This window comes from Loa loa, assembly GCF_000183805.2.
Source record: "Loa loa unplaced genomic scaffold supercont3.64, whole genome shotgun sequence".
Classification (NCBI taxonomy): domain Eukaryota; kingdom Metazoa; phylum Nematoda; class Chromadorea; order Rhabditida; family Onchocercidae; genus Loa; species Loa loa.
The window spans coordinates 132,782-151,607 of NW_018108244.1; the positions used below are offsets into that span (position 1 = coordinate 132,782).

Sequence of the window (18,826 nt, forward strand, 5' to 3'; positions counted from 1 at the left end):
TTGTTAATTATTATTATTATAAGAAAGCTAATCATAAGTGAGAACTAACGATGTGGGACGCCAAACATTTCCTCAGCTTCCTGATTGAGAGGGTTGAACACAATAGTGAGTGTAAGTATACAATGAAGAGTAATCAAAATATTAGCGCCCTGTTGTAAGGCTGTATTTTGAACAGAATTAAGAATGGATTCACGTAAGGAATTCCCATACGTCATATAAGCCAGAATACAGACCGGTGTGTAAAGCATATACACAACTGTAATTGTACATTTCTACTTTCAGAATTATTCGTAATTTCCACTTAATTTATTAAAAAACAGACAATTTGTAATTACTAACTGAGACTTAAAACATGATAATTAATTAAATTGGACAAATTAGAAACTTGCAAAAATTATGTTCCAGTCCATTAAGTTAGCATATTCGCTTTCTTTCCTAATTATCTTTACTCTTCCATACCTCGCTTTCGCCATATTTTGAACTTCCCTACTGCATTGGTCATAAGATAAGAATGTTCTTTGTGCAAAGGGGAAATTTATATGAAACTGAAAAATCCTGTATAAACTTCAGTTAACACTTAGAGAGTGTGGAAAATAGGAAAGTAGCTTACTAACGAATGCCATAACGGATGACCGTGTAAAGTGATACGGTTTCCGCATGTCATGAAGAATCGTTGGAAATGCGGCATGTCCACCATAGGAAAATAAAATGGTTCCAAGAGCAAGAAAATAGTTCGACGGTACGATATTCTTGTTAATGGCCCTTTCCGGAGCACAAGTGGAATAATCCATCACTGCGCCAATCATAACCATTATTAGAGCAAGCGCTGTTGTAATCATTGCCAGTATTATAGCCCACCTTTAAAATTTCATTTCCAGAATTATTTTAGATTTGGATGTTTGGTTAAATGAACTGGATACCAAACAGTAGAAAATTAACATTTTTAGGCTCTAAAACTTTCAAGAAATTCTCGAATTCTAATTTGAACTCACTGTGTCACAATATTGTCACTATATTATGGAAAAATCACGATTCTTACAGGATTATTTTGAATATTATGAAAGTGAAATTACCAAAAATCTTGTGGCGACTTCAGGAATGTAATCGGTAGGAGGCAAATACCAACTGCTAACAATACATAACAAAATGATATTTCAATTTTGAAGAAGGCATCGATAAAATCGCTTATATTTTTTGCTGATAACAACAGGTACACAACAGCGATACCAAACTGTGTTACGTCAATACACACCGATACTATATGCCTAAATGGTGATAAACTATTAATTAGTAAACTTGGAACTACTAAAGTTCATTAATAAACTAATTCCAATATATTGTTATACATTATTTTTATTTCCGTTTAATACACGTGTTCATACCTCAAGTTCATATTCTTGCAGTATATATGTGAGTTGTAATTATATTTAAAATAAACAGAAACATTTGGAATGGAATGTGTGAAGAAATGGAAAACAGAATTGGTATTTAAATAGAAAAATGCTTTAGTATACTGGGCGAAGTGACACATTCAAATGAGAGATCAAAGTTTAGCTTGGTTACGGATGTAAATTCACCTAACCTTAACTGTTAACAAAGTATTTTCACTGTCAAAAAGAATATGTTTTGCCATGAATTTCAACATTAAATAACTACTTTTTCCATTTGCATGAATTATTAGAAATAATCATTCGGAAAAAAACTATTCTTTCTACTTGCATATTTTATTGATTTTTTCTATTTAATTTAAAAATTTACTTTCCATTGAAATTTCGGCAGAAAAGCTGTGGCCTTACTTTACAGTGTTACCCATTGCGCGTGCACCCATTTCAGGATACGGTTTACGACAGTGTTCCCGATATTCTGGCCATCTGCGCTGCAGGATAGCCCAATTAAGACCCAACATGTGCGCTGTGTATGTCATTGCTAAAGCCATCACAGTGTTCATTATTAATCCGGGCCAAAAATCTAAAACCCAATATGACTTTGTCTTTTAATTTTATCTTTTATATACCTGAAATACCGAAAAAGTACCATTTTGTAGAAAAGTTGAAAATTTAATATCCTTAAAGTTTTGTTTTAAATTTTCAGAGGTGTAGAATTCAAACTTACTTGTTTGCACAATAGCTGCTGGTAAGGCGACAATTCCACCACCGGCTAAATCACCGACGACAAAAAAACTCGTTATAATCCATCCTAAGCCTTGTTTATTACGATGTCTTTCATCCTCACATTTTTTACTTTCTATCCCAAAAGATCCAACGGTTGTCTCAGTTTTCGTTTTTGTCATCATTTCTGAAATTATTAAACTTAAAAAAATCCAAAAGATATATGCTAAAACATTAATCAACGCTCGGGAAATTTTTATCATTTCGAAGGAAAAACAGAAAATTTTCAGAAGAAATATAAATGGAAACGGTATTAAAAATAGCATTCAGCCAAACAACAAGTCTGACTGTACAGGCATTAACGGAATTAATCCTTTTTACAGAAATGTCATTTTCCACTCTCCCTCCCTCCCCCCCCCTCCCCCGAATTATCGGTCTTTTGGCTGACTTTTATAGGTTGGATTTTGTATTTAATTTGGGGTGGTACTTTGTCAAAAGATGTAAAAATGGAAGCGTAGAGAAGAAGAAAGAGAAAAGGTGAACGAAAAAAGAAAGAAAGAATAGTAAAGTCGATTTTGGGTGAAAGAGGTCAGATCAGATGGAGATGATTTTTTTTCAATCGTTCAGCAACTAATTTCTATTCAAAAATGAACGTTTTTCTCCATGAAGCATAAAAGAATTTGTAAAAGTCCAACCTTCCACAGTAAACAAACCTTTCAGCACTCGAAGCGGAATTGGAGCATACGACTTTTGAACTAAAATGACTGATCATACTGGAATGAAACTGCAAACTTGAACAGGACATGTAAAAATAGCATTATTTGTGGTGTCATGTAACTGAATTAAGTTTCACCTCATCCAATTTGCACAATTTGCTCAATGATTATAACACACACAGTATAATCATATCAGGGAAAAACATTCCGACAGCAATATTTATCGATTAAAGTGTCAACACTGATACCACATTTCAATTCCTCACCTTTGAAGGAATAATTATTGAATAGAAAATCCAGCTATAAATGCAAATTAGCTTATCTCTATTGTGAATAATAAATGATTGTAAACGATGTTTTGCTGACTTTATTTTGATTCATTATTTCAATTTTACTCCTAATCATTATCGGTAATAAGCAATGGCAAATAATTCTAAAGTAATAATAACGTTATTGGTGATAACAAAAATTTTGTGATACCGGAAATCATATCAAAAGCATTTGATACCCTGCAAATGCTACCTTTAATTGTAGCAAAAAATCCAAAATAGTTACATAAAACGATAATAACATCAATTTTTATCTCGTATTTCCATTAATCCGGAAATTTTGCCCACCAGTCAGAACGAATTGACTACCCAACAAAGGTTTGTATGGTACCAATGTCATCTACTCCTGTTAGATCCTTTCTTTACGTACCCATGAAAAGGAACTCGTTTAGTGAAGACAACGAACAATCACGTCCGTTACCAAAAATATTTCTTATTTTTGATGAATTTGATTAAAAAAACATGTTTTCCTTTGTAAAAAAGTAAAATTTAAAAGTTAAAATGAAAAATGACATTAAAAATTTTATTTATATTTGAACTCAACTAAGCCGTAATGGAAGTATTAACTATAAATGATTCTTCCTGTTAGATATAACAATTATTTACTACAACAGTAATTTGTTGCAATAGTATTTTACTTGTGGTTCAATCACTGTCAACTGATAACAGCATTACTTACTGTCGATGACTTGTACCACCAATCCTTTCTGAATAGGCCATTAACGTGAATGATATCTCGGATTCCTTAATTACTGGCTTTAATTAAAAAAGTTGAATTTACAGCTAGAATATGCAGGTTATTGTTCATTGGAGTATGTTTATAAAAATGGTGAACTAAAATAAAGATCATTGATCATGATTTATGGCAGAACTATGTGATCGATGATCTGCTAGACCTCTGTAATTATAGCTTCGTGCCACAATAAAGAAACATTCGAAAACTATCAGGGATTTAATATTAATCAATTTTTAACTTTTCTATACTTCTTTATATCTTGATTTCTATAGCTAAATTGAATTTTTTAAACCGGAAATGCTCAAATTTTTTCACATAGATCCGGATTCTTTCTTTTTTTAAATTTATCTCGAAGAATTAGTCAGTTATTACTATCGGATAAGGATGACATTTCAAATCGAAGCATTTATATGTACGCACCATTTTAAGTTATGAATTGAAATGTATATAGCTGGAATATGGAAGCATAATTTTCATCGGTAGTTCCTGAAATCATCTATGATAGTTGATAATACAAATGGACCATAAGTGTTCTGACAAAATATTCTGTAAAAAAGTTGCAAACAGAAAGCAGTACACGATTCTTTTTTATTAAACTAAGATTCTTCTCCGGTCCCGGCGTAACCGGATCATTTCTAATAAGTTGTTGAATACTAAAGTATTCAGTTACATTTATTTAACAAACGTATGATGATTTAGGTTTAATTTTTCTTGTTTTACAAAATTTATAGATTTATAAATTTATGATTTATAAATTCTTTGTATTTCTTTTTTTTTTTGATTTATGATTAGAAACTATAAATATCGTGGTATTTGCAATACTTAACGTTAGAGAAGTATAACTTTTGTATTTGATTATTAGAATTTACTGATTGATGAAAAGTTCGCTCCAATTCGAAACAAATGATCACATGAATTAGATCATATCGATTAGCATCGAGTACTCGAATAGCGCAGTGGTTTGCCAAATTTAAATATCATATGGTCTTTTTGTCAAAAGTTTGTGTTTGTCAGGTGTCTTGGCAAATACTCAGATTAGTTTTGAAAATATTTGCTTTTTCCACCAATGTTTTCGGAAATTGTCAGTAATGTCAAGTTTAGTTACCTTCTTCGTCTTTTTGGCGGATTTTAGAATTATTGATTGTGGACGCTTAATTCAAAATTTTATACTTTTGTATACTGTTTCGAACTTATCATAATATCCGACAATTGTTTACCTGTACATATCAAAGTTTGAGGAAGCTGATGAAGTTCAGAGGTAAAAGGTTGACATGATTATTTGTGACGTGTTTTTTGTTTCGATAAAATGTACCAGATTCTCCCTCTTCCCAAATTAACAATTAAACTGCTCAGTTTAATTTTGCAAAGTTCAGGTTGATAATTTTAAGTGAAGAGATGCTATGAATAAGATTAAATGGCTCTGTGCTTTGCTTCAAGGGTTAAAAATTTGAATATGATCAAGGATAACTGAGGCCATGTCGACCGAAGAACATGTCAAGTTTAAAAATAGGTTATCGATTGCTATCCAACATTTGAAGGCACACCAATTCGACAACTCGCAAAAATTGCAATTACTGTTGAGTGTTTTTTTTTTCCTTCAAGAAGGTTCAATTTAACAGTTGGAGTGGTAATGTGTTTGTCAATTCTGACGCAATTTACTGCCGGTGTTATGACTATAATGAACAGATTGTTATCTAACTGTAATGTACTTTAAAAGGAAGAGAGTATCTTTCTTTCTGAATTTTATTTTTTTTTTCTAACATGAATTATATTTTCTTGCTTGAGAAGAAAACTACAAGTTGCGTTTCAGATGATAAATTCATTCTTAGTTATCTTTCTCAGTTCCGAACAGGTTTGCTTGGAGACAACGAAAAGAGTTTAATTAGGAATGAAATGAATGAATGATAATAATAAAGCACAAATAGTACCGCATACTGCTGATAAAATAAAAGGAAATGATTCATGAAAATGCTATTGATCACATGATCTAAATGGCCTTAAGGCTCTGTCCAAATGTGACATACTCTCATTCCTTCGGGGCAGAAATTGAGGGAAATTTCGAATTGAAAGGTCAAATAAATGTAAGTTGTAATTTCAATGGTTTTTTCTATAAATAATGAATTCTAAAAAAGGTCAATTCAATTAGTTATCTATCATTGTTTCCAGAAAAAATAAACAAATAAAACAATTTGTGCAAATTAATGTTCCTTTTTTTTTGCAAAAATATAAATCAATTTCATCTCCCAAATAATAACCTTCATAACATAAATGAGAAAACTTGAAAAATTACAACAAATTTGAATAATGAAAGAATCGAATAAAAATTGATTCTGAAATATATGTGTTTGCAAGAGCTGGTAAGCCCCAAAAGCATTCAATGTTTAACTGATTAATTTATCGACTCACATATACATGCACATACACATACACATACACCACACACACACACACACACACACACACACATACACACACACAAATACACACCTCCTATTGTTAAAATGTACCGGAAAGCTCTTTCCGGCTTATTTCCATTGTTAACAAATAGACTTTGGAACTTGAAATCCGTGAAAAGTGCATTGAAAGAATGCAATTTCGAAAGGATAACGAACAATCTTACCAATGCTGCAAATGAAAGATTTAAACCCGTTTGGAGCGGTTGAGGTTTTTTTGCGCCAAAGACGGAAGACATGAAAGGAGGAGAAGATGGCGTACTGCAGCATGCAGGTTTCCTGTGAAGATTTTCATGTTTACTCCAATCCTGATCACTCTCAAAGTCTCAGAATTCTTGAAGTTTTGACGATGTAATCATCGAAAACGCAATCAATACTAAATTTACAAACTTATGAAATACTTCCTCTTTCTTCTCGGGACGGGTTTTTTTTCTAATTAATAATTACATGTCGAGAATTTTTCACGGGAAAAGGAGGGATTCAAAAGCATTCCGTTCAACCGGAACCTTTCCTGGGATGAATCGACCGTCTCCAAATGATATATTAAAATATCACACCACTTCGGGAATTAGGTAATTGCTTTGAACCCTGTAAAATGTTTTTTTTATTTTTTTTCTTTTTTTAAACATGAGCAAAAAATGAAAAACCCGTCATGGATGATAATCCTTCAACAGGATTACATTTATCCTGCACATTTCCGGTAATTATCCAAAGGATTTTAGCCAAGTAAGTAAGGATCCTGCACTTGTACTGGCTCAAATCAATCTTAACTGTACTTTTATCTTTCTGATCTGGCCACGGAATCTTAATCAACATACGATAAATAGCATAATTTCATGGTCAGAAGCTGATTATATATGGAGTACATATTACTTTCTGACTTTACCAATTTTGTTAAAATTCCTTCTTTTTTAAATTTAATAATGCTAATTCCCACACTTTTCAATTCTACATACTCCGATCAATTCCATCAATTTGAGGTTAAAGGTTACAAGCCTCCATTATGTTACACTTGTTCTGTTTAGCTTAAATGAGTTACTCAGTTTTTAGCACTCCATTACTTATTAACAATATTTATAAATTTCAAATTATCATTTGAAATTCTTCCTATATTATTCCTTGTAGTAAACTGTTAAGTTTCGGAGCAGAAACGATAATTTTCCAACTTGAATGTTTATCAGTTCCAGCATCTCTCTTCTTGTTGAATGGTTTGCATATATCTATTCATAGCTAACGTTGTCTGGAAATAAATTCCATATCTATCATTTCCACCCGTCCCCGTCCCCTCCTCTCCGGACTATTTCCCAGAATGCAAACAAGAACATACTGCCATTTTCTTTTCCTAAACAATACTTTGTCCTTTATTGCTCCGCTCCCTTGCCTACTATTACTATCTTTTCAAAGGCTTCCTGCAAAATTATCCAACTCCCACGCATGCGTCAACCAGTCGAGCAGTTATATGGAAATAAGAGAATTGAGAATCATTGATTGCATGGAAAAGAACTGCTACCAAACATCGGTATGCAAATAAATGGAAGGATTGGTGAAAGGGAAATGGCACGAGGAGAATAATCTTTGATCAGAACCGATTGTGATCGTGAAAGCTGTGACAGGAATAGAAAACCCATAAGAGTATTAGTAGAGGATATGAAATTTGAGGGAATAGCGGAAATTTACAATGGGTAGGATATGCAGTGACGCGAGATGTACCAAAATTCATTGACATTTTACTTCTACTTGCAATAAACTTGAAAATATCTTCATGGAACTACTTTGTCGTTCCGCATACAGCTTCATATACCTTCAGGAATATTTATCCATCATATTTCCCATCACGCACAACTTTCCAGTTACTTCATATTGCCAGAGTCTTTCACAAGGCCATAGCTGCAGTATCTGGCCCTGTCATAGCCAAAGAATGTATTGTACCCGAAATAAATCACTAGTTGTAATATTAGGCATGCTAAGTTATAGCAAACCTATTTCAAAGAAAGCAAACAAAGTCCTAACAATCTTTAAACGAAGCAAATCATGCATATGAATTCTTGGACAGATTGTCAAAAGTATGAAATATTTATCGCAAAGATTTATGGAAGGAAATGTCGCAAAGACACTTTGCGAAAGTCTCCGAAGAATATAATATTGAAACCATCGATTATCTTTCGAATCAATTACACTTTACACCATCAACATTTGGATTAATATACATATGAACAGTTGCCACAAATGCATATGGCTTATTTCTAAACATTCTGTAAGATGATGTGACTCATTGTGACTGACTCATCAGTGTGAAATGTTTCTAATTTGGAAGAACTGGGAGAAGGAGAAGAATTTGGAAGAAGAAGGAAGAACTGGGAATTTTGAAATTTTCGAAATCTTCAGTTAATTTTGAAATCTTTTGAAATCTTCAGATACACAGATAAATACCCCAACTCAAATCGTCCAGAAAGTAGTAATTTCGAATTATCGGACTTCCAGAAAATTCGTACCCGTTCTTTCCGATTTTACGTCAGTTACAGTGCTAAACATATTTACATTAAACATATTTAGCGTTCTTGGATACATCTGATAGCCAGTCAGAGAATTTAGATGTGATATTTTTTAGCAGGATATTTCCAACCATGGAAATATTGAGGACTCTTCTTTGACTACTGGAAATATTATTACGTCTTTGATTTTTTACTCTTATCTCCAGATTAGCGGCATCCAAGTGTACATATATTTTCCAGTTTTCCGTTCCCCTCAGCACCTTCCAATGACCAACCAATGACCGTGGTATCTAGAAATCTGTCATATCAGGTCAGTGACCCAATGGCACATCATCTCTTCCTCTGTTTTATAACAATGGTCTTAAATCTAACTGCTGAAAAGATAAGGCACGCTGAAAAGAGTTAAGATCCATTCACGGTTATCTATTAAAAAAAGAAAGCATTGAATTTTTATCAGTTACGCAATAATCTCCGTACAACGGAATGATCTCAGTACAATATGAAGATTTATAGGCTATCGAACGGTGTGATCTTTTATGTAAGAAGCTATGGGTTCTTATGAACAGAGATTATAAACATCCAAGAACTTTAGCCTAAAGGTTGAATGAGGCCGAAGTATCTACCACTGTGATGCTTTTTAAAATTTGTTCTTTAAAAACGTGTGTGTATGTGACGTATAGAAGGACATTCCAATGAGAAGTTCATCCATTCAAGAATGCTTCGACATGAGCCTTTAGATGTTAATCTACCATAATTGACATACTTTCGTGCAGAGACAGAGTCAACGACCATTAGATAATATTCCTCTCGACACAGTAGCAGTTTCTCCACTCAAAATACGCTGTCGTTTTCGATTCGTACAAATTTATTCCACTGCATACAAATTATCCAGTGATTTTGAAGTAAAACACACACAAAAGCATTTGTGTTTTTCCTCTTTCGAGTAATTCATAGGAAATCCCTCACAAATTACCTCAATAAATCTCCCGAAATTCCTGAGAGTGACACTTTTGAAGGACTTATCGAGACATCACTCTTCTAAGAGACAAGGTTAGACCTTAAGAAGTTCTGCAAGCAAGTTATCTCTCAACAGACCACGCACGAAGTCTCTTTCGCTTCTAACTCTCAACTCCCAACACATATTTTGCTATTTGTCAAATTCTAAATGAAACTTGAGTATTTGCATAATTGAACCAGTGCCACCGGCAGCTAGAAGAGCTTCACCTCGCTCATCTATCGTTCAGTTCTTAGTTTTCATCCTTTTCGTAAGTGGTTGTAGTGGTGGGTGTTTGCATGGTTGATAAAGGTCATGATAATGATAAAAAGTACTATCTCTTTCAGGGACTGTTATGGATGACTGGAGTCTATTGAGCGAGGTTTGTTTACTTTTCACTCAATCTTTAATGAATATGTCTGGAATTTTCAAGCATTTCAAACCGAACCATAGTTCTTTACTTCTTATTTTCTATAATGCCAAAAATAAGTATTTAGAGAATTGTTAGACCTTCAATGCAACATGCACTGCAGATATTGTGTGCATGTCTTGCAGTGATGATACAACGTAAAGAGGACTGCTAGTGGTTTTAATGTAGTCATGTCATAATTCTGATCAATGGTCGTGAATTTCCATATGAATTAAACGACTTTTAGTTAAAGCTGACAGTCTGTTTGGTAGCTAATACATATTGCGCGCTATTACTACATATATCCAATTATATATATGCTTTTTCTTTTTGTTTTGTTTTTTCCTATTTCTTTTTCTTTCCAGTTTCATCCAGGTTAAACTACTGCCAGAAAATTAAAATTGTTTTCTAATTTTCAGGTGAATGTGTTAGCAAAGTTGCCAGAACAATTCAATGAATGGCTGGAGTCAAAAAAGTGGACAGAAAGACGTGATGCTCTGCAGGCATTGATAAATGAAATGGCTAAGACTCCTCGGCTTGACCCGAAAGTTGATTACTTCAGCATAACACAAAGCTTGCGAAATGTAATTCTTCACAGTTTATATTCACAATAATATTATGGTTGACAGAACTGATTAATATCTTAAAAAGGTTGGACTGGAGATAGAGATAAGAAGTTTCAGCGAATCTTAAAAGTTTTGTTCGAAACTCCGACCGGATTTTACTGAAAGTAGTTATGTTTTACGGAAGGTATCATGTCAATTATGTCACAAAATAAATCACTTCAGTGGATTTCAGAGAACTATTTAAGCAAAAGAAATAGATAATTTCTTTTATCTCTTCTACTAATGAGTAAAATTATGCTATTAATATCAGGTTCTTGCAAAAGATGCGAATATTAACGTATGTGCTCTCGCAGCGAAATGCATCACAGGTCTTGCGAATGGTCTTCGAACGAAGTTTGCACAGTTTGCTACATTGGTATCAATTCATTTATTAATTAACCATTTTATCCATATATTCGCATGGGAATTTCAAAAAATCCGCGGAATTTTTCAATGAATTACCGATCGATGCCATGAATTTCATTCCAGTTCGAGTAATTAAATCAATCTAAATAATCTGGTCAAATAGGAATAAGTTAATATATTATTTCATTGAATATTCGCTTGAGAAGGACGGAAAGCAATAACTGTAGTGACCTAGTAATGCTGGTCTAGTGAATGATGTTTTATCAATATTTAGTAGGGCAATATAAGTTATCATAAATGATGCATGATAACATAATGATAGCACATATGTTGCGGCTATGATAATGACTGCTTTTTGTGGTGAAATATTAAATATAGTTACGGCGCTAATGATATAATTATTTACGATGATTCAGTGACAATGATCACAAAGATAACGGACTATAGCGAGCCAATTCTTGACATTTTTTCAGTATATCCCAGTCATTTTCGAACGTTTCAAAGAAAAAAAGCCAACCTTGCGTGATCCTCTGATTGAATGTATTGATATGATAGCACTAACGGTAAGTTCAGATTTTCGAATCACAATTTGAATGGCATTCCTAACAGTTTTTTTTTTGTTTGTTTTTATTTTTTTCATTTGTCGAATGGTAAAGAATCATACTATGATTTTCTTTCTTATATATAGGTCAATTTGGATATGTTAGTAGATGAACTGTCTGGTTGTTTCAATAAGCCAAATCCACAAATCAAGTTACAAGCATGCAATTTCATTTATCGAATGATGAAAAATCATAACCAAACATCAGCACCAAAAAAACCATCAAAGCTGTAACACCGATTTTGGTTAAGGTACAATTTATATTGTTTATAGAAAGTAGAAATTGCAAAAGTTTATGGCTGTAGAAATTTACCAAAAGTATAGAAAAAATATTTCAAAACTCTTGTGACTGAAATTAATTTCCAGTTTACGGCCGACCCGGATGCAGAAGTACGAGAAGCAGCATGCATTGGTCTTGGATCGATTATGCGTTTGACAGGTGATAAAGTGATGAACACATTCTTGGGCAATTTGCAAGAGGATAAAGTAAAAATGAAAAAGGTATGATGTTTTCTGGATTTATATGGACCTTCGACGGTTTTCTGATGACGAACTTCAGTATAAGATATATTCTTAGTTACGATAAGTCATTGAGCGTTTTTATTCTGAAAACCTTCAGATTTCTTTATATTTTCGTCCGTCGTTGTCCATGTTTGCTGGAGCATCCTTAACCATTAAAGTAATTCGTAATTAATTTTACCGGTAATAGTTATTTACTTGGTAATGAGGAGTAGTGAGGGCATACAAATTTACTTTCTGGAACCTCAAAAAGGTAATTTTTAATTTTATATTACTGATGCAAGTGTACATGGCAGTGAAATTTCCGAATTTATGGCGGAAAACGAATTTTGCTTTTGTTACAAATATGTAAAAAAAATATCTTTCTCTCTTTTTTTTGCTTTTTTGTTTGTTTTTGTTTTTTACAGCCTCTATTTCTATGCAAAAGGAAGCTCTGGTAGTACACGGACTTCGCATGCCTTCGACTTAATTATATTTTTTTTAAGATATGTGATAGTAGAGATCAAGCCACCGCCGAATATAATGAAGAAGCAATGCGAAAAAAAGAATCGGTATCCTGTGGAAGTGTTGCAATTTCCAATGCAGACGCTTTAGCTGTTGGCCCTACAGCTGCAGGTACTAAAAGTTGCTGATTTCAGAATTTTATTATATATATATATATATATGTATATATATATATATTTAGCCGTTGATTCTACAGCTGTGTATATATGCATATATACATGCGTATATGCACATATATATATAATTAATTAATTAATCGATTTATTATTTACTTTCACTATAGGTGTTGAACCAGCTGCACAGGAAATCGATCCCTGGGATATGTTAGATCCTGTGGATGTACTTGCAAAGTTGCCAGGAAACTTCATGGAAGGTATTGACTCGAAAAAATGGGTAGATCGGAGAGATGCGTTGCAGTCATTACTTGTTCTTTGCACTGAGAATCCGAAACTCTGTCCAAAGGCTAATTATGGAGAATTTGTAGCCTTGCTTAAGAAGGTAATTTAATTTCGACAACTTTTTTGTCCCACAGGCTTTTTTTTAGATGCTACAATTACAAAATGAAATAATAAATCTCATAGATTGCACGAAGCAGTGTACAATTTACTGGTCTTTTCTGCATGGCGTAGTTCTTCCTTGTTTTATATATTTCCGTAGTCCTGGTGTTTTGTTGCAGTAGTTGCAGGAAGACACGTATTTTTATCAAATGAATTTCATGCAAGATGTTTATACTTGAAAACATTTTTTTGTTAAGATTCTGGAGAAAGATGCTAATATCAATGTTTGTGCTCTAGCAGCTCGATGTCTAACGGCATTTGCAACAGGTTTGCGTAAAAAATTTGCGCAGTATGCCACCATGGTTGCGCCAACAATATTTGAAAAATTCAAAGAAAAGAAGCCGGTTTTAAGAGATCCACTCATTGATTGTATTGATGCTGTTGCTGCTTCGGTGGGTTTTAGATTATAGTTAAAAGCATGTAAGAGCTTGTTTTGTGATGTATAATCAAACTTCGATTTTGCGCATTGCATTTAGACTACTCTGGAAGCGATAGCTGAAGACATCCAAACAGCTCTTGATAAGCAAAATCCTCATATCAAAATTCAAACGAACCTTTTCCTATATCGAGTGTTCAAACGACATAATCCGCAAACTGTCCCCAAGAAAGTTTTAAAATCACTGGCTCCAATAATCGTGAAGCTCACTGGTGATTCGGATCCTGAAGTACGAGATGCTTCCTATGCTGCGTTAGGTGCTGCTATGAAAGCTGTTGGTGAAAAGTCGTGTATGGTTTTACTTACCGATATTGCGGAAGATAAGGTGAAACTAGCAAAGGTATGCTATTAGTAACTTAATTTTCTTCGATGATTAAAAAAAAATGTGTTGGGTAAGGCGAAGGTTAAAAGCCTTTTTCATTTTTAATATTTGCTTTGATAAAGAATAAGAAATAGAAGGTGTGTGAGCTGAATATTTCTGAAATTCAGTGACACTTTCCTATCGATTTTCATAAGTGACATTAAATTTAAATGCACAAGAACTTTGTAATTATTTATTACTGATGCAGTAGTAAGTTTTGATGTTTAATAATTACCCCTTTTTCCAAAAAGTATGTCAATAAAAAAAAGAAATTAGTCTTTTCCTGAGACTGATGTAGTAATGTTTAGAAAATGAAAGTTATAAAATGTATATCCTTAAACCGCCAGATTATTCTTCAGCATTCCATTATTAGCATCCAATAAAAAGATAATTTACAGATCAGAGATTTCTGTGAGAAGGCAGTTCAAGAAGCTGGTACAGATGTTGTTTCAATTATGGTACAAAGTATGCATAAAAGCAATGTTAGTTGTTCATTTGCATACATTACATTAGTAGTAATTATAAAAAACTGGTACCGGGACTTTCTGGATATTTAGTTAATTGCGAGTGCTGCTAACAATTTGTGACTGGTCAGTTTATTTTCTGGGAGGGGCTCACTATCCCAGTCATTTAATCACCTATTCGCCTTCTGAATAGATTGCTGAATTTTAATTATCAGTCAGCGAATCAGTTAATAAAAACATTGTAGTTTCGGTTCTTTTTTATTGACTTGAAATGCTACATTTTTCCAGAATCATTCTGCTGTTTGCTTTCCCAGAAACTTCGAATGTTTCATTTAAGTTAAGGAAAAAATCCCTTCTTATGTGTGGTGTTTTTGTTGTGCTTCGAAAGTTTTTTTTTCTTTTTTGTTTTGGTGTTTGGATGCGGTATTTTGATTTGTTTTTGCCTTCTGATGTTGTGGTAATTATGTGTTTTATGTTTCTTTTATTTTACGGTGAATGCCATTTAGCCTGAAAATGGAACAGGTGCTGGGAACGCTAATTCGAATTCAGTTTCAGTAAGTTGCTTTCTTCTGCATTTTTATTCAATTTTATATTTTATAAAAAAGTTACACACAAAAGTTTGAGGCTCATTATTAGGAAATTTTCTTTATATGCTCAACATTGGTGTTTGCGTGGAATGGTGTCCAGTGTTTCATTTAGCATATTCACAATATGCGTACTACAATGCGTGAGGGCTGTTGATGTAAGGTAAAAGTAAGATAAGAAAAAACATTGAAGATTTGGACAGATCAGGAATTATTAAAAGACGTATTAAATTTTCGGTAGATATTACTTTGTTCTTCTGGCTTTTGTAATTAATTGGTAGTAGCAATCATCTTTCATTTGCCACAAATACATTAGTCGTATTGAGTCATTTGTTTCATTTTGTATTTTTGCATGCTTGTTATTTCGTGGTGGTAGTAGTGGTTTCAAAATGTCATTTTGTATTTGATTTTCCAGCAAGTTGTGACAGTTTCCATATTAAGAGAATTTTCAGCATTGAGCTACTGATTTTCCATTTCCACGAGTTCAGTTCTTCATAAAAAGTTCTCCAATATCTCGTTCTATAGAAAATTAAATTATTTATTCTCAGCCTCTGAAACCGCCAGCACCAGGTGTAGGAAATTCGAATGTTGGTGGAAAAACACGTTCAAAAGAAGTCAGCGAAGAGGATAATACGGAAGAGAAGCCATCGAAGACATCGAAGAAAGAATTTGAAGCTGCAAAGGTTTGTTTCAATTAAAATTTCTTTCTAATATTTGAATATTAATCTCACTTTATTGTTTGTTTCTGTAGATTGGTAGTATTAATATTATGATAGTGTCCATAGTACGCTATCATAATACTAGTAATATGCGATTGGTTTTGTAGGAACCTGACGAATCAGTGAAGCCGAAGGATCAATTTCTGGTGATTAATAAAGACAAAGGAGTGAGGTTAAAAGATGAAAGGAATCTTCGGGCATGTTTTTTCGTTCCTGAAATTATCTAAGTTTTTTTTTTTGAACTGCTAACTAGCAAAAAATAACTTATAGGAAGGTAGTCAGGAGTAAAAACTTTTGTCTAGGTAGTTTCAGGTTCTCAAGTGGAACTTCGATCAACCTGAAAGTGAGCATGTCGAGCAACTGAAAACATTGCTGGGTAATGTTACCCAAGCATCTTTGTTAACATTTCTGTTTAACAAGGATTTCAAACAACAGCTTAAAGGAATCGACATCCTACAATCGGTAGACTGTCGGATTGTTAACTTATTCCATTTTTTATGAGGCTGTTAGATATAAGTACAGTGAAATAAACGAAAATATATAAGAATGCTCAGAAAATGAATTTCGAGCATGCTGAAATGTAAGATCAGATTTGATCCTCAAAATGCAATAGTTTTTATTAAACGACTGATTTCCAACGGAAAAAGTGAAAATTACTGCATAAGAATATTCCAGCGCAATATTTTATTTCCCTTTTTTTTATAAACTTTTATTTTCTTTCTGTTCAGCTGGTCGCCGATTGTCCGGAATCTTTGATATCAAATAGTGATTTACTACTGAAATGGATTTCATTACGATTTTTGGAAACGAATCCAACAGTTTTGCTGAAAGTGCTTGATTTAACGCAAGGAATATTCAACCTTTTGTTGCAACATAACGAGCCTTTCTCGGATCAAGAGATGTACTCTTTTGTTCCATATTTACTTCTAAAGGTTCAGTTCCTTTCTGGAATTTTCAGTTTTCATATATTGACGGTTTTCTTTTTTTGTGAAAGGAATCCCAACTATGTGTTCCTGTCGTGCAGTGCAAGCTTAGGTCTTTTAATTTTGGTTCTCCTACTTCCAGTTTGCAGCGGAAAATTATTGATGTGATATTAGTCCAAAGTCCATTTTTCATTACGCTGGGAAACCCTAGAAATAGCTTTACATTTCAAGGAAATTGATATCTAGTGGCTAAGTTTTTAGTGGCTAGGTTTCTTTTTTTTCTATTAGTCTTCTGTAAAGCAGGAATATGACTTGTAGTTTATTCATTTCAAGTCATTGATGATATTTTTTTCAAGTATAGGAACAAATAGCACCTCAGATTACTGCCTATTAGTCCACTATAAGTCGAAAATTTGTCAATATCTTTTTGAAAATTCGTTTTTTTAGTTAGGAGAAGCAAAAGATTCGGTCCGCACACCAGTTCGTACTATAATCCAACTGGTCACCGAACTGGTCAGTCCTCCAAAGATATTTCCACTTATAATTGAGGGTTTGAAGACGAAGAATTCGAGACAACGGACAGAATGCCTGCAAGTTTTAGAACAATTACTCGATACGACGGGGATGGCTGCCACTACAACACCAGCTGTAAGTCTCTTTAGTTCTGCTATTTTTCCGAGATAGTTGTGAAATCCCATCTTACTCTTCTGAAGAAATTGAAATTTGATGTTCGTCAAATTTCTGAAAGATCCAAAATAAAATTTTAGTGGGAATAAGTTTGCTTTATTTTTAAATGCTTTAAGCAACTACACTGATCGCTTTCAATCGTTGAAGAGTTTAGTTCTGTGCATCTTTGTGATCACACACAAATGGATGCTATCAGTTTTTTACCAACTGTCTTAAATGTAATATGTTTGCAGCAGTCTTTGAAACAAATCGCAGCGTGCATTGATGATCGTGATAATAATGTACGTAACGCTGCAATTAATGCTATCGTAGTAGCTTGGAAAGAAGAAGGTGATCGAGTTTTTCAACTTATCGGCAAAATGAATGACAAAAGTAAAGCGATGCTGGATGAGCGTATAAAGCGAAGTGGTGTAGTTTCGAAAACGCGAGGTAGAAAGTGTTTTTTTCTCAATGATATAGCAAATCTTGATCTTATCGTCCTTTTAGTTCAGTAGGATCAAGATCTGTTATAATTAACTGCACTGTACATAGGAATATAGCATACAAAACATGCACGGCATGCATATGCGTCAGATTGGTCTCTCAGGAGAGGATTTCGGTATCAAAATGTAACAACACTAAATACTTTAAATAGTCATAACTCGAAGATGTAAAGGTGACGGAGGGAAGGTTTTTAGCATCTTCTATACATAAATGATGCGAAAAAATTTTGCAATTCAACCATTTTTTTTTTTGCAGGAGGTCCAGAACGAGTCGGTGTTTCTGCCAAACGTAATGCAAATATTTCTGTCGGCATTAAAGGTCTTTTGCTTACATGTTTATGCACCCATATTGCCTTTACCTTTTAACGCTTTACTTTAAAGAAATTATAAGTGGGACATGATATAAGGTCAGAAAAGTCGGTGACTATTGTTCTTTCGTACCATATAAGCAAGTATGTAAAGTTTGTTTCTTTTTCTCAGGTCAATTCACTGCACTATTTTCATCACTCATTTTTAGGCAGAGGAATGAGGAGTGGTCGATCATCAAGTAGGATAGGTAGAAATTATAGCAGTAATAGTGTTTCTCGTGATTCCAGCCCAGTTGAAGAGAAAGAAAACAATCGTACATTTACAATGCAGGTATATGGAACTTATGCTTATAGCAAGCTAAACATGATATTTAAGACATTTATGATGCTGTTTTTGGATATACAAATAGTTATTAAGCCTTCTGTTATATATATATATATATATATATATATATATATATATATATATAGTA

General features: G+C 33.4%; 3 protein-coding genes across 3 annotated transcripts in view; 2 read left to right on the forward strand and 1 right to left on the reverse strand.

Annotated features, from left to right (window-relative positions):
* The window catches only part of LOAG_05954 (hypothetical protein), a 5,263-nt gene extending 2,363 nt beyond the window's left edge, over window positions 1–2,900 (reverse strand). The window contains exons 1-6 of the mRNA XM_020447019.1: window positions 2,822–2,900; window positions 2,113–2,295; window positions 1,797–1,968; window positions 1,074–1,265; window positions 611–858; window positions 50–256 (exon numbers count right to left, since the gene is read on the reverse strand). Of these exons, the coding sequence (XP_020302708.1) occupies window positions 50–256; window positions 611–858; window positions 1,074–1,265; window positions 1,797–1,968; window positions 2,113–2,293 (1,000 nt within the window). The 5' untranslated portion in view covers window positions 2,294–2,295; window positions 2,822–2,900. The remainder of the gene's footprint in view (window positions 1–49; window positions 257–610; window positions 859–1,073; window positions 1,266–1,796; window positions 1,969–2,112; window positions 2,296–2,821) is intronic.
* Window positions 2,901–6,390: 3,490 nt separating this feature from the next.
* LOAG_05955 (hypothetical protein) lies at window positions 6,391–6,552 on the forward strand (the record flags this gene model as incomplete). Its single annotated transcript, XM_003141491.1, has 1 exon — window positions 6,391–6,552. One exon carries the CDS (start codon window positions 6,391–6,393, stop codon window positions 6,550–6,552), a length of 162 nt encoding a protein of 53 aa, XP_003141539.1.
* A 3,631-nt stretch (window positions 6,553–10,183) lies between these two features.
* Window positions 10,184–18,826, forward strand: part of LOAG_17350 (CBR-ZYG-9 protein) — a gene marked incomplete at both ends in the record, with an annotated part of 11,659 nt that continues 3,016 nt past the window's right edge. The window contains 19 exons of the mRNA XM_020450008.1: window positions 10,184–10,210; window positions 10,657–10,821; window positions 11,114–11,218; window positions 11,682–11,771; window positions 12,176–12,310; window positions 12,814–12,943; window positions 13,116–13,330; window positions 13,587–13,781; window positions 13,866–14,165; window positions 14,585–14,668; window positions 15,157–15,204; window positions 15,783–15,917; window positions 16,061–16,150; window positions 16,266–16,415; window positions 16,682–16,885; window positions 17,324–17,524; window positions 17,797–17,992; window positions 18,302–18,364; window positions 18,563–18,684. Coding sequence (XP_020306381.1) covers window positions 10,184–10,210; window positions 10,657–10,821; window positions 11,114–11,218; window positions 11,682–11,771; window positions 12,176–12,310; window positions 12,814–12,943; window positions 13,116–13,330; window positions 13,587–13,781; window positions 13,866–14,165; window positions 14,585–14,668; window positions 15,157–15,204; window positions 15,783–15,917; window positions 16,061–16,150; window positions 16,266–16,415; window positions 16,682–16,885; window positions 17,324–17,524; window positions 17,797–17,992; window positions 18,302–18,364; window positions 18,563–18,684 — 2,655 coding nt within the window. The remainder of the gene's footprint in view (window positions 10,211–10,656; window positions 10,822–11,113; window positions 11,219–11,681; window positions 11,772–12,175; window positions 12,311–12,813; window positions 12,944–13,115; window positions 13,331–13,586; window positions 13,782–13,865; window positions 14,166–14,584; window positions 14,669–15,156; window positions 15,205–15,782; window positions 15,918–16,060; window positions 16,151–16,265; window positions 16,416–16,681; window positions 16,886–17,323; window positions 17,525–17,796; window positions 17,993–18,301; window positions 18,365–18,562; window positions 18,685–18,826) is intronic.